The sequence below is a fragment of the Stereum hirsutum genome, assembly GCF_000264905.1.
Source record: "Stereum hirsutum FP-91666 SS1 unplaced genomic scaffold STEHIscaffold_1, whole genome shotgun sequence".
Lineage (NCBI taxonomy): Eukaryota > Fungi > Basidiomycota > Agaricomycetes > Russulales > Stereaceae > Stereum > Stereum hirsutum.
In genome coordinates this window covers 1,012,732-1,030,308 of record NW_006763131.1, presented here as the reverse complement: position 1 = coordinate 1,030,308, position 17,577 = coordinate 1,012,732, and the positions used below count along the sequence as shown (strand labels likewise).

At 51.7% G+C, this 17,577-nt stretch overlaps 4 protein-coding genes across 4 annotated transcripts; 2 read left to right on the top strand and 2 right to left on the bottom strand.

Annotated features, from left to right (window-relative positions):
- Positions 1 to 1,154: 1,154 nt before the first annotated feature.
- Positions 1,155 to 3,228, bottom strand: STEHIDRAFT_117104 (uncharacterized protein). The gene is made up of 4 exons (XM_007298529.1): positions 3,143 to 3,228; positions 2,128 to 3,091; positions 1,926 to 2,068; positions 1,155 to 1,874 (listed from the first exon to the last, which is right to left on the bottom strand). The coding sequence occupies exons 1-4, from the start codon at positions 3,209 to 3,211 to the stop codon at positions 1,224 to 1,226; spliced, it is 1,827 nt and encodes a 608-aa protein (XP_007298591.1). The 5' UTR covers positions 3,212 to 3,228; the 3' UTR covers positions 1,155 to 1,223.
- Positions 3,229 to 5,691: 2,463 nt separating this feature from the next.
- STEHIDRAFT_46348 (uncharacterized protein) lies at positions 5,692 to 8,275 on the bottom strand (the record flags this gene model as incomplete). The annotated part of the gene is made up of 11 exons (XM_007297929.1): positions 5,692 to 5,963; positions 6,025 to 6,156; positions 6,210 to 6,406; positions 6,491 to 6,607; positions 6,668 to 6,899; positions 6,958 to 7,027; positions 7,079 to 7,219; positions 7,283 to 7,383; positions 7,436 to 7,632; positions 7,690 to 7,897; positions 7,951 to 8,275. 11 exons carry the CDS (start codon positions 8,273 to 8,275, stop codon positions 5,692 to 5,694), a joined length of 1,992 nt encoding a protein of 663 aa, XP_007297991.1.
- A 324-nt stretch (positions 8,276 to 8,599) lies between these two features.
- On the top strand, positions 8,600 to 15,836 carry STEHIDRAFT_70433 (clathrin-coated vesicle protein). The gene is made up of 18 exons (XM_007298064.1): positions 8,600 to 8,740; positions 8,797 to 8,880; positions 8,933 to 9,159; positions 9,210 to 9,318; positions 9,373 to 9,528; positions 9,590 to 10,303; positions 10,357 to 11,406; positions 11,459 to 11,833; positions 11,883 to 13,160; positions 13,215 to 13,446; positions 13,506 to 13,792; positions 13,846 to 14,285; positions 14,341 to 14,429; positions 14,478 to 14,609; positions 14,665 to 14,830; positions 14,889 to 15,045; positions 15,104 to 15,332; positions 15,389 to 15,836. The coding sequence occupies exons 1-18, from the start codon at positions 8,687 to 8,689 to the stop codon at positions 15,649 to 15,651; spliced, it is 6,042 nt and encodes a 2,013-aa protein (XP_007298126.1). The 5' UTR covers positions 8,600 to 8,686; the 3' UTR covers positions 15,652 to 15,836.
- A 227-nt stretch (positions 15,837 to 16,063) lies between these two features.
- Positions 16,064 to 17,307, top strand: STEHIDRAFT_151348 (NAD-P-binding protein; the record flags this gene model as incomplete). Its single annotated transcript, XM_007298528.1, has 3 exons — positions 16,064 to 16,184; positions 16,275 to 16,563; positions 16,644 to 17,307. The coding sequence occupies 3 exons, from the start codon at positions 16,064 to 16,066 to the stop codon at positions 17,305 to 17,307; spliced, it is 1,074 nt and encodes a 357-aa protein (XP_007298590.1).
- Positions 17,308 to 17,577: the final 270 nt, after the last annotated feature.

Here is a 17,577-nt window from a genome sequence, read left to right as displayed (position 1 = left end):
CACCCAACAACCCGCCATTATCAACCGTCGTACCGACTCAAATAGCTCACGTATCACTGACAATCTTACCAAGCCTCAAGCACGCAAGGCCACGGAACCAAGCAATCAGGAGCCCGCTTCAGCCCCACCCACTGCAAGCTCATCCATCGTGGTGAAGTCCGAACCATGTACCGTTGTGATACCGCCTATGCGCAACCAGTGAGCGAAACGCCAGACTAAACGTCAGCCGGTGGTTCAGGCTCAGGCAGAGGGACAGGAGTCTGCCAGTGCGCCTGCTGCACCGGAGCGCAAGCAACCCGCTCGGGCCTCGAAGCGTGATGTCAAATATGTAAGACTTGTTCGCTGTAATACTCCTCACGATCATGTCTCTGACGAAATACTCTCTTCATGAAGGTCATCGCCCTGGACCTCAATGACTGGGCCGACGAGACCGCTCCTGTGGCGTCTACCTCACAACAACCCGTGCCAATGGACGTCGATACGCCTCCTCCGATTTCAACAGCCAAGAAGCCTTCAAGGACTCGTACGAAAAAGGTGGAGAAAGAGCCTCTTATACCTACTTCCCCTCTTACTCCCAAGAAAGCGGCAGCCTCAGGAGCTAAAGGTAGAGCAGTACACGCTGCCGCTGCCGCCTCGACATCTGCCTCGGCCCCTGTGCCTGCTCCTACCAACACATCTGCATCAATTCCCTCTCCGTCAAAACCTACTTACTCAGTCAATATCCGCCGTTCCCTCTTCCTGTCGTCATCTACATCCCTCAAGATCCGTCTGCCTCGTCTCGCGGACATTAATTTCGGTGCTCATGCGACTCATGCGAACTCAAACTCAAACTTTAAGTCTACGTCAGGTGCTGGTTCGTCAACTACGGGTGCTGCCGTGAGCGAAATTACAGTAAGTAAACTAACTTCAACGTTATATTCAAAGTCGAAACAGTCTGTCAAATGAAGGTTGCTTCTTTCGTCCTGTAAAACAGTGACTGTCCCTCTTCCAGAAAGACTTTTTGGGTCGAGCATCCGTATTTCCCACGTACCCCGTGACACTTAGCGTGAATACACATCTACGTCTGCATTCGCAGACGTCTGCGCTCTCATCCGATCCACAAGCTTCCACTCCATCCGACGGAGAAGAACGACAAACGGCTGACAGCGAGGCAGGCAGTATCAAGACAACATATAATTTCCTTCCCTCCGTCGACGAACGGACTGTCACAGCAGTCTGACCTTCTACTGAACCGCATGCTTCATAACCTTCATCTTCTTACATGACTTGATATCTTCACCCTCTCCGACATCCTCATTCCCTTCGTCGCTCGGGCCCAGCTCATCCTCCTTGACCATTTCGCCTCCCCTACGTCTTTTTGTACTCTTAATCTCGCTGGAACGCAACTCGCTTAAGCTCTTCTGTGTGTAGGGTTTGTCGTTAGGGTCCGCTGCCACCTCATGATCCATCTTAGGGTCGATAGCCCTCTTCCACTCCTCATTTTTCAAAGCCTCGCCCAAAACACCCAGTACCCAATCGTGTGTTGACCAGTGGTCTACCGCACCATCCTCTTCCATTACGACCGCGTGATGAAGCTCATCTACTAATGTTCCTAGACAACTTCTTAATGGTTCAGAGGCGAGCCGAATTCCAGCAGCCTTAGTTTCAATCGCGACTCTACCGCCTTGGATCAAGTTCTGTTTGTGTCGCCATTGATATGAAGGGGCGTCGAACCGCGCCAGGCAGTCTTTACGCTCTTCGGGTGTAATGGAGTTGCTCGCATGACGGATTGCCACCCACAATAGAACCCATAGGAAGGATTCAATATCGTCAGTGACGTGATGAGCTTTGCTGAGATCCTTGAGAAGGGCAAGCGACAGGAACTGCAATGTACCCTGCACGGTGTTGAGACAGCGGGTAGTAGAGAGAATAACAACATGACTTACCGTGCGCTCATTAGCTCGTTGCGGTGAATCATCTATCTTCGCGAACTCCCAATCGATGAGACGACCTTCTCCGTTGACGATGATAATGTTGCCAGACGAGATGTCGCGGTGGAGTACGCCCTTCTTAAACGCTGTATGATGTGCTGAGGCAACTTTATGGCATCAGCGTCATGTGCAAAGCGAATGAAAGGAAGAGACAAACATATCAACGCGTCCCGGACCGCGGTCACGTACTCATGAGTCGATCCAAAGTCGACCAGGGCTTTCCCAACCTCATTCAAAACAAGTCGATAGTGTACAAGCGTGCGGAGCGTCTCAGTCTCTCCACAACACTGAAAATGACCTCCAACATCTCCCGAAGCGACGACATCGAGGATATTTGGAACTTCCCTCTCTCGAAGCACTTTGTAGACCTCGTGCTCAGGAAGGTACTCTCCGTGGCGCCAAGTATCCTTCAATATGACACGACGTTTGTTGACGGGATCGTATGCGACGAAGCAGCGCGTACCGCGGCCGACGGGGTATGTATGAGTGCGAGTAAAGGGCTGGGAGACGTAGTAGTAGTCGCTGTCGGTGACGCGGACCTTGAAGAGAGGGACGTTGTTCTGAAGTCCGAGAAACTTGCGTGCACGAGGAGCCTCGACGTCCGAGTCTGACACAAGCTCGAAGGTGGTATCGAATCCGCGAAGGGCGCGATCAGCATGGCTGAGGCGCCAAAAGAAAGTGTAAAGGTCGTCGGACATCGTCCAGTCGAATAAAGGCGTAACTTGGGTACCACTGCGCGAGTGGCAAAGCAGCCGACAGAATCCTCTGCGGATGTAGAATGCGAAAACGCGAGTGCGCTGCTGAGTGGCTTGTATGGCATTGTGATACACCGTGAGTTGACCGCGTGCGAGCCGCGCTTGAGCTGAGTCGTGCTCGATCTGTTCTGATCCTGGAGCTTTGGAGAAAGGCTCATCTTTTGGGTCCACTTTGAATTCGCCGAAAGATTCCATTTTCGCTGCCTGGCAAGGACGACCTGGATCGTGCATAGCATCGGGGCTGTAGAGAGAGATATCGGGTTTCACTTCGTGGGGCCCAAAAATATTGCGAGAGTCCGCGTCTGCGTGATTAGATGTGTTGACAAGAACCCAGCCGTCCTTGAGGTAGGGGGTCATGTGTTCGATCTGCAAGACGATCAGAAAGTCGGAGACACAGAATAAAGATGAAGGACGCACAAATGGATTATACAAAGTACTTTCGTGTCCTGTCGACCAGTCAAACTCCCCGCGTTCTACATTCGGCATCCCGCCGTGTGCAGGAAGGAGACGAAGGAAATCATCGACGTTGATCTCCACGAATTTCCCCTTCATTTCCTTGGCTCCCTTATCGAATACATCATTTCGTAGGTCATGGGTTGAGGTGAATGGGTCGGTCGTGGTGAGGCTTGGGCGAAGAGGCGTAGACTTGGGCATCTCCGGTGTAATCTGTGGAGGCGGAGTGTTGGGTGGCGGTTGTCGGAATTTTTGGGAGCCGGATTATAAGGCCTTATAAGGCATTTAAGCCATTTCAGGCCGGCCGAGTCTGGTAATGATGACCAGGGGGGGTAAATCACATTATAAGCCCCCTTATAAGCGGGGCGCTTCTTAATAAATATTATGAATAAAAAGGGCCAGAAGGGGCCAGATCTCACGGCGCTTCGGGCACGCGGTCGGACATGCTAGTGTGGCCCTCTGTGGCCCCGCTCCTGCAAGCCGAGGAGTACAACAGCGATGATGATTGCAATTTGCTATATCTCGGCGGTAGAGCCACGGGTATAACGTTGAATGGTCACTTTCGTGGGTTGTGGCCATAGAGCGACATCCCAACGTTTGATTTGAGCGAGTTTGAAGGCATTTTCGAGCTGGGGGGCTCGGCGCGCATGCCTAATCGGGGAACAGAATCTTGCCACTTGATCGGGAGTGATTATAAGTTGTCGGCCCGGCTGATAAGAGCTTTTAAGGCCGGTCCAACCATGGTAATCGATCTTATCAGGCCATTGTAATCTAATCTACTTATAAGCTCCACGAAACTTTTCCGACATTGTGGCGGCGACTGAGACGGAGCACTGGTAGATCGAGACGTTGAATTGCTGACGAAGGGCAAAGTTGCGCACTTGCCACGACTAACGACGTGAAGATCGTTCACTAAGTTGCCAGTACCATATCCTACCATATCACGCGAGGAAGGCCCTTCAGAGTTTTTCTGCTTCTCAAGTCTTTATCACGGCTCCAGTGATTCCTCTGCGTGCGTAGCACGGGCTCGCTGCTAGTCATAAATACTCATGAACCATTAGAAGACAAATCAGCATCTGCACCCTCAATTTTTGCAACTTTCTTCACGCCTCCGTAAGTCGGTCCCAAACCAGACCATCACCATCTCGAACGGGGCTGTGTTACGTCTTTGTTGCGTCTACACAGGTCATCATCTTCGCGGATCAGGCGGTCTTGGAGCGCATTCTCTGCTCAGACAATCAGTATGCTTTGCCCATACAGAGCTCGCATCGTGCTGTCGGTTCCTCTCGTGTCCTGCGACCTCGTCCAATCAGCTCGTCTTTTGCAGTGGGACTAAAGTTCACTGCTCCCCTTCAATTCCCCTTCTCGTACCAGATGCACGGCCATGTCCTGGCGCAGTCCATCTACAGCCGATCGGCTGATTCCCAGCGTGCTATCCTTTCAGCGCATGTGATTCAAGTACCTATATTCATACATTCGTCCTCGGGTCCTCATTTGTTCTACTTTTCCGCGTGTTTGGCCTGTGTTTGGCCTTGTTGGATTCGGAGGCTGTCGCTGGCGTGTCGCGCGATAAGGTTATGGTTAGGTTGACCTGCCCCCGACACCGTCCTGATGTCTGACTGCTGGAGCCCGCCTTCGCCAGACATAAAGGTAACTCACCGTCCCTCGAATCGAGAATGCGCAGCATCAAGTGCCAAAATGTCGGATCCACTTGATAGATAGACAATACAATTCGTAAGCGTGATATTGTACACAGACTGAAGCTCAAAAGTCCTCAAAGATGGCGAACCACGTTCAATGCCGCATCGAATTCGGAGTACCCAGCCACTTCTCGTAACTGAACCCGCCCCACGTTGATGTCGCCGGTGCTTCCATTGACAATGGTGCTTCTGCAACAGCTGCACGCTGCATGTACGCCATGGAAGTATCGTCCAGTCCGTCGTCAAACATAGTAATCTCCCCCGAGGTGAGCTGGACGGCGGAAGAATATTTCTGGATGTCTTTTTTGCTTGGGCCTGAGTCAGAATCGGCCATGTCCTGGCATTGATCAATGTATCTTTGAACATATTTTGTCAGTCGATACTAGATGTCATGCTCGTGAGAGGAATCAAGAAAGATGAGACGCACCGTTGGTATTCAGCCTCTTCCTCCTCAGACACGGTAGGATCGAGGAGTTGGAGCGCTATTTTTCCCGTGAAGAGTTGGTCTGGCTCGTTGAGGTTGGGTTTGCCGTAGGCCGCAGCCTTTAACGTAGATACCCGATGAGAGTGGTGGAGGTTAGACATGGAGTTGGCACTGATCCATCGACGAACACCGTTTATCAGCCTACAAAGGGGCAGGTCGGTGAGCACTGTGTTCAATGGGGAAAAAAGGCTTGTGGTCATACCATGGTGGCTGTGGGGAAGTATGATGGGGGTGAAAAGGACTCTGATTCACGTCGCGCAAGGTTTTTCTGATGCCGCACTTTAATTAGCATTTCTCGAGACCTTGGCAATAGATAACCGAACGAGCTCTCACCCCGGAAGCTTCAATGTACTGTTCATGGAATACGCAAAATGCTTTCCCAAAGAAGTGAATAATAGGGGCCTATAATACTCTACCCAAAACTCTCGTGACATCTCGACGAACTGGTTGATCCCTGCCTCGCAAGCCTCGAGTGCGTATCCCGCTTCGAGATGTCTAGGGTCATACCATTCTTGATAGCCAGAGCGTTTGACCTTGCGGACGGTGACGGCGTCAGGCTGAATGCCGAGGAACAGGTTAATGGCGGCTTGTTTGTCGGCATCTGTCCGAGTGAGATATTTTTGAGCATATATGTATACATAAGCTACATGAGTTGTACGCACCAAGGAGAGAGTTGGTGTAAAAGCGCCGGAAATTTTCGATGATGTCGCGTGAGTGACTGTTCCAGTGCGGAATACGGCGATAGGTCTCCACACGATTGACGAGAGCACTGCCAGTATACTGTAAAGCAAGAACTGCAGAAGCGTGGCGTCAAAACTCGTCTCAAACACCTCTTCACAGCACGTACTGTCGCCGTGGTCGTGATACATCTCGGTCAACATATTCACTGAATCTGAATCGAAGGCTAGGTTGGGACTGTCGACGATGCCAAGGACATATAACTGATGTCCTAACGCGCGCTTTCCGAAAACGAACTGAGCTGCATTCGTGCGGTCCAAACAATCGACGCAATTGGTCCGACAGATCCCATTCTGAAGAAGCATGCTGTCTCGCCACTGTGGCGCAGACCTAGAAAGGGGGCGAGTGTTGAGTTGAAACTTCCGATGCGGGAAGAATATGGCGACTTACCCGTCCGCACTACGAAGGTAATGCGAATAGGGCTCAGAACCTGAGTGGAAGAAGCCTGACATCTGGATTGATTCTTCGGCGAGATCTTCGAGATAGCCGATCACATCCTGACTTTTCCTGGAGGGCGAGACAGTGTCAGATTCGTACTCCTGCAAAGGACGTTGGCTCGACACCGACTCTTTGTAGGCACGAGACATATCCCATGGTCTGTACTCCATCTTTTTACCCGCCGGCAAAAATTGGTTCAAATAGTCAACACAGCGGGTGTACTCGTCCAGTAGTTTAGACTCGCGCGGTTGAGGTTCCCGGCACTTGATAAGATTGAGGATCATGATTGGTGCTCCATAACGTTTGAAGAGATCGTCGAAGTGTTTAGCTGCGGCGGTGAAGAAAGGGTCGACGACGCTGACTGGTGAAAATGTGAGACACGTCGTATTGCGGCAGAGAGGACAGAGTAGAAGGCTCACTTTCGATGGGAGGCTTCGGAATCATGCTATTCTGCTCCTGGACCCAGTAGATAGGAATACTACCTCTATACTGTATCTTAGCTTAGTGACAGTATGGGCAGGAAGGGAGCAGGGTCGTTACCTGGACGTAACTGGTGTAGTGTGGGTTCAGCCTGCGGTTGTCTGGTTTCTGCGACTGAAATCGTGTGGCAGGGTAGTAGAACGGAGTAGTCAACGCCTCAGAGACGATCTGCTCCGTTTCAACTTCGTTGGCTACATTTCCCTGGTAAAAATTCGGATGAGCCGTGATCCTGTACGGTGCAGAGCAGACAGGTGTCTAGCGCACCTCGTCATTCACTCCTCGCTTTAGGTACCGTGCGCCAGCATAATGTCGGGATCTACGTGCGATGAGGGTCACATAGACGACGCGACCAAGGACCGACAATTCTACGACCTCTAGTGTGAGCAAGAAGACAGAAAAGCATTCCAGTGAACTCACTCGCTTGGTCAACATGTCCATGTATCAGAGGCAGAACCCAGTGTATCTTAGATGGTGAAGCTTGCTGACTCTCAAACGCAGCGGCGAACATGCGGTAGTTCCAGACATAACGATCGTTAAAGGGCCATGAGCCTTCGAGGGATACATTGCTTGACGTTAAATTGGCTTGGAGGGTGGAAGTGATGTCGTAGGTATAGCTAGATCACGCCAGCTGAGCAATAGCATAATAAGGGAAACGTGAAAGATGGATGAACCTGAAGTAGAAGTTCTTTGACATGTCGACTTGCTTGAATATACTCATCAATCTCTGCTCCTCTCCGGGCTTGTCTATTCGGTGCACGGATGGTATTGGGATGATTTCTGTGTTCTCGCAGTGATATAGATAATGGCCACCGAGAAGTGCTACAACAGAACGCTTTGTAATGACCACCATATACCATCCGGCGGTGAATTTAATGAAGCCTAAGACCATACGTGAAAACAACTTCGGGCAACGGGTGGTCCAGAGCGCGTACCAACGATACCAAAGAATACCTTTGGCTTCCCCAAACCTCCCGAACCCTTGTTACCGTCCTCCAGCATCTTCAACATGGCAGTCATTTGCTTCCCCGTATATGCAGCTTCATCCTCCACGACGAGGAGCTCATCCTGGGAAGTGCGGTCAACCTTGACGATGCGGTGGCATGAGTCGGAGGTGTTGGATGCGACAATGTAGAAACGGAGACGGTTCTCATAAAGTATAAACTTGTTGAACCCATGGACTTTGTTGATGTCGTAAGAGGGCCCGAACAGCGGCTTTCTGAACAAGCTAGTGGACGCAGAGAAGTTCGGGCTCTTCATAGACGAGAGGGGTATGATGGGGGTGGTGGGGGTGGCTGGCGTTACCGAGCCACTCGGCACATAGGTCGAGCTACCTGGTGCAGGAGAATCGGACATTATTGAAGCGTGTCGTCTGTCATAACCGTGCAGAACGTGGATGTCGTCCACAACAAGGTTCCAGCCGATGTGGCACAGTCTGATCGCCGTGGAGCCACCTAAACGAGACGCGTTTATGCAGCGCGTCTGCAACCGGCGGTCCCGGCCCGCCACCTCCTCGTCCCCCTCATCTTGTTCTCTGACGTCCGATTCTATCCTGTTGTAATTCAGTGGCCCGTCTGGACTTAGCATCGTGTTCTAGTCTCCTCAAATAGCCAATCTTCTTATCATACGGCTTGTAGCACCTCTTGACGATATCTTACCAGCTCGGGGAATATGTCGGATGACCATGCCAATACCCAGTTTCCGCTAGGCTGTGAACCAGACGAGGTAACTCTACCCGTCTATATATCAATACCATGCCCCACTCATCTCTTCCACTACAGTCTAAGGTGTCTGGTGATGAGGGTGAGGTCTACGTATTTGAATGGCTGTCCGCTACCGAACGCGCCTTGAAGGAAGCACCTGTAGTACGTTCATGTACTGCCAACTGCTCTCATATACTTCTTCATAATGTTCTAGGAAGATGTCAAGTCATCGCAGTCCACATTAGAGTCTTCACTCATCAAAATAATCACCGTCCGTGACCCATACCCTCCTCCAGGCAGACCTCTACGCAGCCTCGTCGCGAAATGCTTCGTACTTCTCTACACTCGTGGAGATTCCAAGACCTTATTTGACACCCTCATATCCTGCCTGAAAGTAGTTGGTGACTTTAAGGCTCCAACGGAAAGGGATGCAAACAAGATGTGCGTATCTATCCAGTCGAGTGTCTGTATTATACTCACTTGTACACTAGTGCCTGCCTCTACTGTGTTGGTGAACTTATGGCTTCGTCAGGGGCGCAAGTCATGTCTTTCATGACCGAGATTGCGATTTTATGCTTGAAGACATATAAATCGTCCAACGTGAGTCATGTAACCCTTCGTCGACAAGTTTGTCATCTCTGACCTCTATCCAAGTCAATCAATCTTCGCTACAACGCTGTGGTCACGATCAGAAAAGCGTTGACAACAGCTCGAAGAGCGGCTACAGACTCAGTCGTTAAAGACATCATCAAACAAATGAAATACGGTCTCTCTGACAAGGCTCTGCCTATCCGACGCGCTGCATCCGACGTACGGCTGTTCGTCTTCGTCTCGGGTCTTTGAATAACGTTCGAGCTCATCTCTCTTCCAGGTCTTGGCTGTCCTTTATCCTCTTTCTGGCAGCGACTGGACCACTTCCGAAGTCGAGTCTGTCATCACCCTCTGTGTGCGGAGCTTGGATAGCTCAGATCAGGTCACTCGACATTCGCTTGCCACCCTCGTCGCGACGGTGCTAGCTTCAAGTCAGACGGAGATTATCATAACATCCAATCCGGATTCGTCGAAAAAGTCCAAGAAGCCGGAGGGCGAGGACGACAACGATTTACCGCAGATCACCCCGACAACGACTACGAAAACGCTCTACACCCTTCCCGAGATGTTTCAGCAGCTGTCTGGCCATTTCAACAAACCGCAGACCTCACACAAGACCCGTGTCGGAATCTTCAGTTTCTATATTGCCTTGCTCACGAAGTTGGGGCCTTCTTTTGTGGAGACCAACTACGCCCAGATAGTGCACCACTTCATCTACGACGTGATCAATAACCCACGGAACAGCTCGACCCGTTATACGGTCCTCCTCCTTCGCAGACTCGTTGGAATCACCTTGCGCGATTTAGTGGGAGTCCGAATGCTGAGCGAACAGGCACAAATCGGAGCCATCCAAGAACTTTCGAACGCATATCTCAAGCGATGGCCTGCGCTCATGCCTGGTCAAACCTCACCGAGCCCTCATGCCCTCGCCACCGTGCTGAAAGAAGTCGCTGGTCTGTTGCAGCAGCTTGGCAATGCACCACCACCCGTACAAGTGAGGCACCTCATATGTCGCTATATGGGACTGTATTCATATGTTAACTCTAGATTGCACTTGCTGAACCTTTGGTAACCCTTCTCGGGCATCCCAATCATACGGTCCGAGTCCATGCAAGTTGGACGTTGCGTATCTTCTGTTATTCGGCTCCGCTTCGCTTGCCCAAGATTTTGATCAACGTCATGGACCTTCTCCAGCGAGATATCAGCTTGATGACCAGCCAGAGCGCTCCCGCCGACCTTCATACCCGTGCTCTTGGCCACGCATACGGACTTGCCGCATTGGTTACTGTCATACCGCAGAAGCCTTTGTACGTTTCCTACGACATTACTGCCAAAGTCCTTGACATGGCCATACAGCTCCTCAAACGAGCTGGGGATCACGATGTCAAGATCGCTGGTGTTGAGGTGGAAATCGCATGGACCTGCATCGCGTCGCTCATGACGCTCGGCCCAAATTTCGTTCGGGCTTATCTTCCTCAGCTGCTCGTCCTGTGGCGAAATGCACTTCCTAAGCCCACGAACAAAGATACGACCAGCGGTTCAGGCCGGACGCTCTCGGAATGGTCGTTTCTCCTCCACGTTCGAGAAAGCGCTCTCGGCGCGATCTTGTGTTTCCTACAGCACAACTCCCCAACACTCGTAACGCTCGATGTGGCCCGTCGTATAGCGACGATGCTTGGCAACGCTTTCCTCTTTGCCAACGCATTCGCCTCGCAGCACATCGAGGAGCCCGAGACTGAGACACCATCTAAAGACATATCCATCCGATCCCGCGAAGCCCTGCTGCGCCGCCGAGTCTTCCAGTGTTTCTCAGTCCTGGGTGTTAGTTCGGTTCCTGAGACCACGCAGAACACCCTCCTCCAATCGGTGATATCTCTTGTCGCCAGCGCAGATGGTTATATGGGTTCTTCTGTCCAGGCGGCCATCACATCGTCGTCCGGTTCGTTCACTTCACTTTGGCAAACATTTGACGGTTATGCGTACGGGGTTACGGGTCTTCAGTTCGAGGAAGGTTCCACAAGCGGCTCCGATGTCGATTCTATAGGTGGCAAAGAGCGTCTAAACCGAGACTCTATAGAAGCATCCGTCAATCAACTGGTAATAATGCCCTTCCTACTCCGTCTTGAACCGGAACTAATTTCGAACATAGTTGAGCAGCCCAATCCTGCAGTCATGCGAGCATGATTCCCTTTCTGTCTGTCAATCGGGCACTTTCGACTCGGAGACTTGGTGGCCAGAATTCCCTCCAGCTGTTACAGCAGTCGTCGATGCTGGCCTACACCTATTCGCTCGATTACTTCCTCTACAAGATATCTCGTCCGCGTCCCGCACCATTGGGCAGCTCATAGAGGCAGCTCGATCTCCCAAATTTGACAAGAATGTGGGTCGTAAAGCCGCAGCTTTTGTCAATGCAAATGCTGCAATTTTGTTGTCCTTGCGGCAAGCCATGTCCTCTCCTTCTCGACAGAGCCGAGACGTCTTTGGAAGCCATCAGATGACCTCCGCTTTATCGCCCTTCTTGAAGGTAAAGTCGCCCTTATAACCACGAAACGCTGTATTGATCGCCTTTACAGGATGCCCTCGTCGACGGAGACCCAAATCTGCGCACGCTCAGCAGCGAAGCTATCGGCTGCCTAGCAGGCTTCGCCGACAACACATTCTTAGCGACGCAGATGAAGGCATTGGTTGATCAAGTCGTAAACAACCGTGATCCTCAAGGTCGAGCAGGATGTGCCCTTGCCCTGGGCGCGATATACGAAAATGTTGGTAGTCTGGCCGCCGCACCATTACTGAAGACCACGGTCAACATCTTGATGTCGCTGAGCAAGGACGCACATCCAGTGGTTCACTTCTGGGCTTTGCATGCCTTAGCGAGAGTTGTCAATGCGGCGAGTCTGGCATACGCCCCTCACGTAGCAAGCACGCTGGGCATGCTGTTCAAGATCTACATGCTGGAATCTCACGAGCTCGAAGGCGGGACATTACTGAACGCGAACATGGGTGGAGACCTTCCTGCGTACCAAGTCGCCTGTCAGATCATCGACGCCCTCATCTCTGTTCTCGGCCCCGACATCCAAGAGTCCTCGAGGACACGGACATTGATTTTAGATCTAGTACATCAATTCCTCGACGAGGACGACGAAGGCATATGTGTAGAGGCCATTAAGTGTATCCAGCACTTCCTCATGTTTGCACCTGAGCATGTCAAGGTTCCCGAACTGATCACTCAGTTCCGTACACATCTAAACTCATCACGAAGGCCGCTCAAGCTCGCCTCCATTCATGCACTGTACCAGCTCGTCCAGAAGGACGCTCTCCTGATCTCAAAAGTCGGTGGGGATCGACTAGTAGAGGAACTCTTCGCCATGTTGGACGAGGACGCATCGATTGAAGGGGTTCGCAAGGTCATCTCCAGCTGGCTCCAGCAAACTGTGATCTATAATCCTTCGGCGTGGATAGACTTGTGTCAGAAGATCATGTCGAGGACCACCGCCTCGCAGCAGGTAACGGACGCAGCAGCCAAAGGCGCAGGTGGCTACGACGACGAGGGCGAATCACTGAGTACTGGGATGTCGCAGGATTCGGTTTCTGCGGCGTCCGGTCGCCTCACGTCTCGCTGGAGGACGCAGCTGTTCGCTCTGCAGTGTCTGCACGATATCTGCATCATCGTTTCACGGTCAGGACGGAAAGAACAGCTTGACATCGCATACGCACGTCAACTTGGCCTACCGATCAAAGGACTCCTCGTCTCTCGCGTATCAGACCTCATCAGGATGGCTTTCACTGCATCTACCGCATATGTGACGGAGATTCGACTAGAGGGTTTGATTGTACTCCGGGATGTGATTGAAGTAGGGCATATTGTTTCTCATTATGATACTCAAATCTGACACTCTCGTCTGCAGACTTTCGCCAAAACGCCAGATCCGGATTACGAAGACGCCTTCCTGTTGGAACAGCACCAGGCTCCGATAACCGCTGCCCTCACACCTGCCTTTTCTTCGGATTCGACTCCTGAAATCTTGGCGTCTGCTATCGGAGCGTGTGCGGTTTTTGTTGGCTGTGGTATTGTGAAGGACGTGACCAGAATGGGACGTATCTTGAAGTTACTCACGTCGGCTCTCGAACAGTGTAAAGGTAAAGAGTTCGCGTATTTGGAGTTTAAGAGAAGAACTCATCATTCTCCGATACTCTAGGCTCTGCTATGCTCTCACTTGGCGAAGCAGGGGAAGGAAGTCCTAACGCATCTGCAATGTTGCGTATATCCACTCTATCAGCATGGGCAGAGCTGGCCCACGCGAGCCAGGCGCAGGCATACCTCAAAAAAGTTGTCGGTCCTTACAGTCCAGCGCTGGTCCCGCTCTGGGTGGCAGCTTTACGGGATTACGCTAGTATCCGAGCAGGTGCTGAACTCGGTCAAGAAACATCCTCCGCTCCCCTCGACACCGCCTACGCAAATCTCGGAAAGGATATCCTTTTGCCCGTACGTGTCCCAGATCGCTAGCAGTGCTGTGGTCGCTGACATGCGTTCTACAGTATTATGCTGAGGCATGGCCCATGATCTTGCAAGCTGTTGCATCTGCGATGGACGCTCATGATCCCGGTGTGCAAGCAGCAATGGATGGTCTTGAGAATCCCGACCCTGTCACTACGAACGGCACACCCACTGCTCCTCGAACAGAACCGACTACACTCTTTTTCGTGATTTTTGGCCTTGTGTATGAGGCTCTATCCGTGAACTCCTCAGACTCCCCATCCGCACAGCGAAGCACGCTTTCGCTCATTGCAATGCGCACCCTGAAGAATCTTGTTCGTCCGGAATACGCAGGAACTGCTCTACTGGATGGCCCGATCTTCGACGAGCTCATTAGCCTCTGGTATCGCATGGCCATGACGGAGACACCAACACTGCAAATCCACCTGCTAGAAACGGTCTCGGCTTTCGCAGTCAGTTACCGTGGCCACGTCACATCCGAGTGCGTCCCAATCGAGTTCATATTCGTGGCCCTTCTTCATTGTTCCTTTTTTTAGAGGTTCAACAACGCCTTCCATGCACTGTCTACGCATATGTGCATATATACTGAGGAACGCTCTTCCAGGCTCCACCCATGTATCCAGAAGTAAGTTCGCCCTTGTCATCTCTTATTACTGGTCTCACATCTATGTAGGCGGTGTTGCAAACGTTGCCGACCGTACCCAACTGATCAAGACTGCCTTCGAGACCTTCTCTTCCATCGCCACGTCGTTCGATGCCGGAATGCAGGAGGAAGTGAGAACAGTCGCAGTATCACTCTATGGAGGTGAGCAGCTGTCTGTCGGCACCCGATTTGAATGGCTAAATATTTTTTTTGGCAGACCTTCTCAAGGACGAAAGCTCTCAAATCGATTTGGCTGGTCCAACTCTACAGTCGTTGAAGTCCCTTCTTGCGCAAACACCGACCAATCCGAAAGCTCTAGAGCAGTTTGCCAGACTCGTACATGGTCTTCTTTCTGCGTGTTTGATCAACATTGACGAAATCAGGTCAGTCTTTCGTGCCGGTCAAGTTTTGCCATAAAGAGGCTCACATAAGCGTGTCCAGAGGAAGGACAGGCATCATCTCTGCAAACAAGGCCAAGAACAACTTCCTAGCCGCCGTCCTTGTTCTGACTGTGGTGCCACCGTCGGTCAAAGTTAGTCGTGGAGTGGTATCTAGATGTTGTTTCCTCATTTCCGAAAGGTTGGCGGAAGCTCAAGAGGTCAGTGCTCGCTTTTCATGCATTCGATAATAGCTCTCATCTATGAGTCGAACGATAGATGGCTCTCACTGCCGCTCACTGCGCAAAAACGCTCATCGCCGCCTCTAGCACGGGTAGCACCCTTCTACACCAATGTGCCAAGCTCCTTATTCCTGGAATGGTAGAATACCTCGCGAAAGTTGCTGCTATCCGCGGAGATGCTGCCACTCTGCAGAAGCATGTGCTTGCTGCTGGAGAAGTTGTCAAAGCCTTCGGGGTCTTGTTCACGAGTGTAGCCGAAGAAATTCGTACGTTATACGTCCCCCCTGCGTGGAATTAAGCTGATGTTATATTATTCCGATAGGTGTTAGAGTACTCGGCATTCTTCTGCCGGTTCTGACGCTGTTGCTTGATCCAGACGAGGCAAACGGACCGATACATACCCAAGCGCTCACGCAACTGCTATCATTCGCTTCGACCTCGCCAGCAGCCTTCAAAGAGGCCACTGCAAAGCTGGAGCCATCGACACGAGAACGATTGGAGAGTTCGATAAGACAGGCGTTGGGTGCGAAAGCTTCTGCGCAGAGTCAGGTCGCGAAGCCGCAGATCTCGCTGCGGTCCTTCTGAAGACCGTGCTCGGAGATTGTCCTGTGATGTCGCATCATTTCTCATACCTTCACTCGAACTTGCTGTGTATTTCGTCTCGGGTTCTAATGTGTATTTTTAATTATTTTCAAAACGGATCGAGCAGGAGAGAACGAGCGTCTGTACGTGTGGCTTTTACAACAAATTGTGCCCTAGTGGCACGTACTACATCCTTGTCTGGTTCAGGCTTGCTCGGTGCTACAACTGGTTGTCGGCTTTTACGCAAACGCCGATGACTGCCTTCAAAGTTCCCCTCAAAGTCAGTGTGGATACACCATCGCGGTCTGCGGGGCGGGTTTTCTCAATTCTGACCCACCTCGCCCGAAAATATGATCCACATCGTTCGCGATGTATATAACAAGGCGTAGACTTGGCCTCGAGACCTGAGATCACTATGTCCGACATCCGATCCGTATGGTTAGAGAAACTGAGAGCCAGCCAGGCTGCTCCGTTGCCTGAGTTAGAGCCAGGCGATGTGAGCGGACAAACGGTCGTCGTGACTGGGGGAAATACCGGTAAGTTCGTCCTGTCAATGTGCTCAGTGTCACATCTCCGTCGTACTGCCACTCACGGTTGATGTCTGACTATATTGATGTCGATTCAAGGTATCGGCTACGGAATCGCCAAATACTACGCCTCACACGGCGCCGCGAAGGTCGTCCTAGCCTGCCGCAACGAGTCCAAAGGACGTGCGGCGGCGGAGGCTTTGACGAACGAGGCGAAGAGAGAACCGGGAGCGGTCGAGTATTGGCACCTTGATTTGGTGTCGCTGGCCTCTGTGTGTGCGTTCGCGAGAACGTATGAGGAGAGTGGCATGTCATTGCATAGGTTGTTCCAGAATGCGGCGGTTAATTGTGTGGGGAAGATCTATACGGAGGATGGATTCGATATGGTGTGAGTTCATTTACTGTAACTTCATACTTACCTGCCATAACGAAGACTCCGTCTGATTTTATTTTGTTTTGCACTGAAAGTCTGCAGGTGAACCATCTCAGCCCGATCTACCTCTCCATCCTCCTCTTCCCCATCCTCGAAAAGACAGGGATCTCAAGCGGCGTGGACAAGCCCGCGCGCATCGTCTGGACATCGACCTCAGGCGTCTACATGGGCGAACTCCCAGAAGCGTCTTCGCCGCATCCCGTCGAAGCATTCTCGAAGCGGGATATCCTACCACATGAGGAATATATTCACGAGGTAGAACATTACGGGATGTCAAAGCTCATCGCGTTCATATGCGCCAGCGAGCTCGTGCGCCAGATGCAGGCCTCTGAATCTTCTCCTTCCGAGACGCCGTGTGTTGTGTTGGGAAAGGCGAATCCGGGACTGGTGCGCACGGAATTGGGACAGAAGAACGTGGAGGGCGAGGATTTTAGGCCGAGAGATATAGAGCGTAAGTACGGTGTTAGGGCGAGGACGTGGGACGAGGGCGCGAGGGCGGTGGTGCTGCTGGGGACGTACCCGGTGGACAAGATATGGGCGAAGGGGACGGGCAGGGTTCCGTTTTATGATGATATGAAGGAGAGAGAGGATAGGCCGGTGCAGTTGGAGGATGAAGATTTGAGGAGGCGCATTTGGGAGGATACGGTGAGGATGGTAGGACTGGGGGCGGGGGACGTGGATGCACGGTTTTTGGCTTGAGATTGGGGAATTCTATCCGTGGATCCATGTTATGAAGCAGACGATTCACAAGAATACAGAGCTCTGTTGGGTATGGTAAGGAGTACATATTTGTCTAGCAGAAGAGATAACAGACGATGTCGGAGAACGACTGGAGATGATACAATCACAACACGAAGGTCAGGACAGACACAGAGAAACACAAGAAGCGCGAGCAGGACAGCAAGAAATATAGCACAACCCAAGGGGCAGCGGAACACAGAGTAATGCGAGACATTCAACAGACCATGG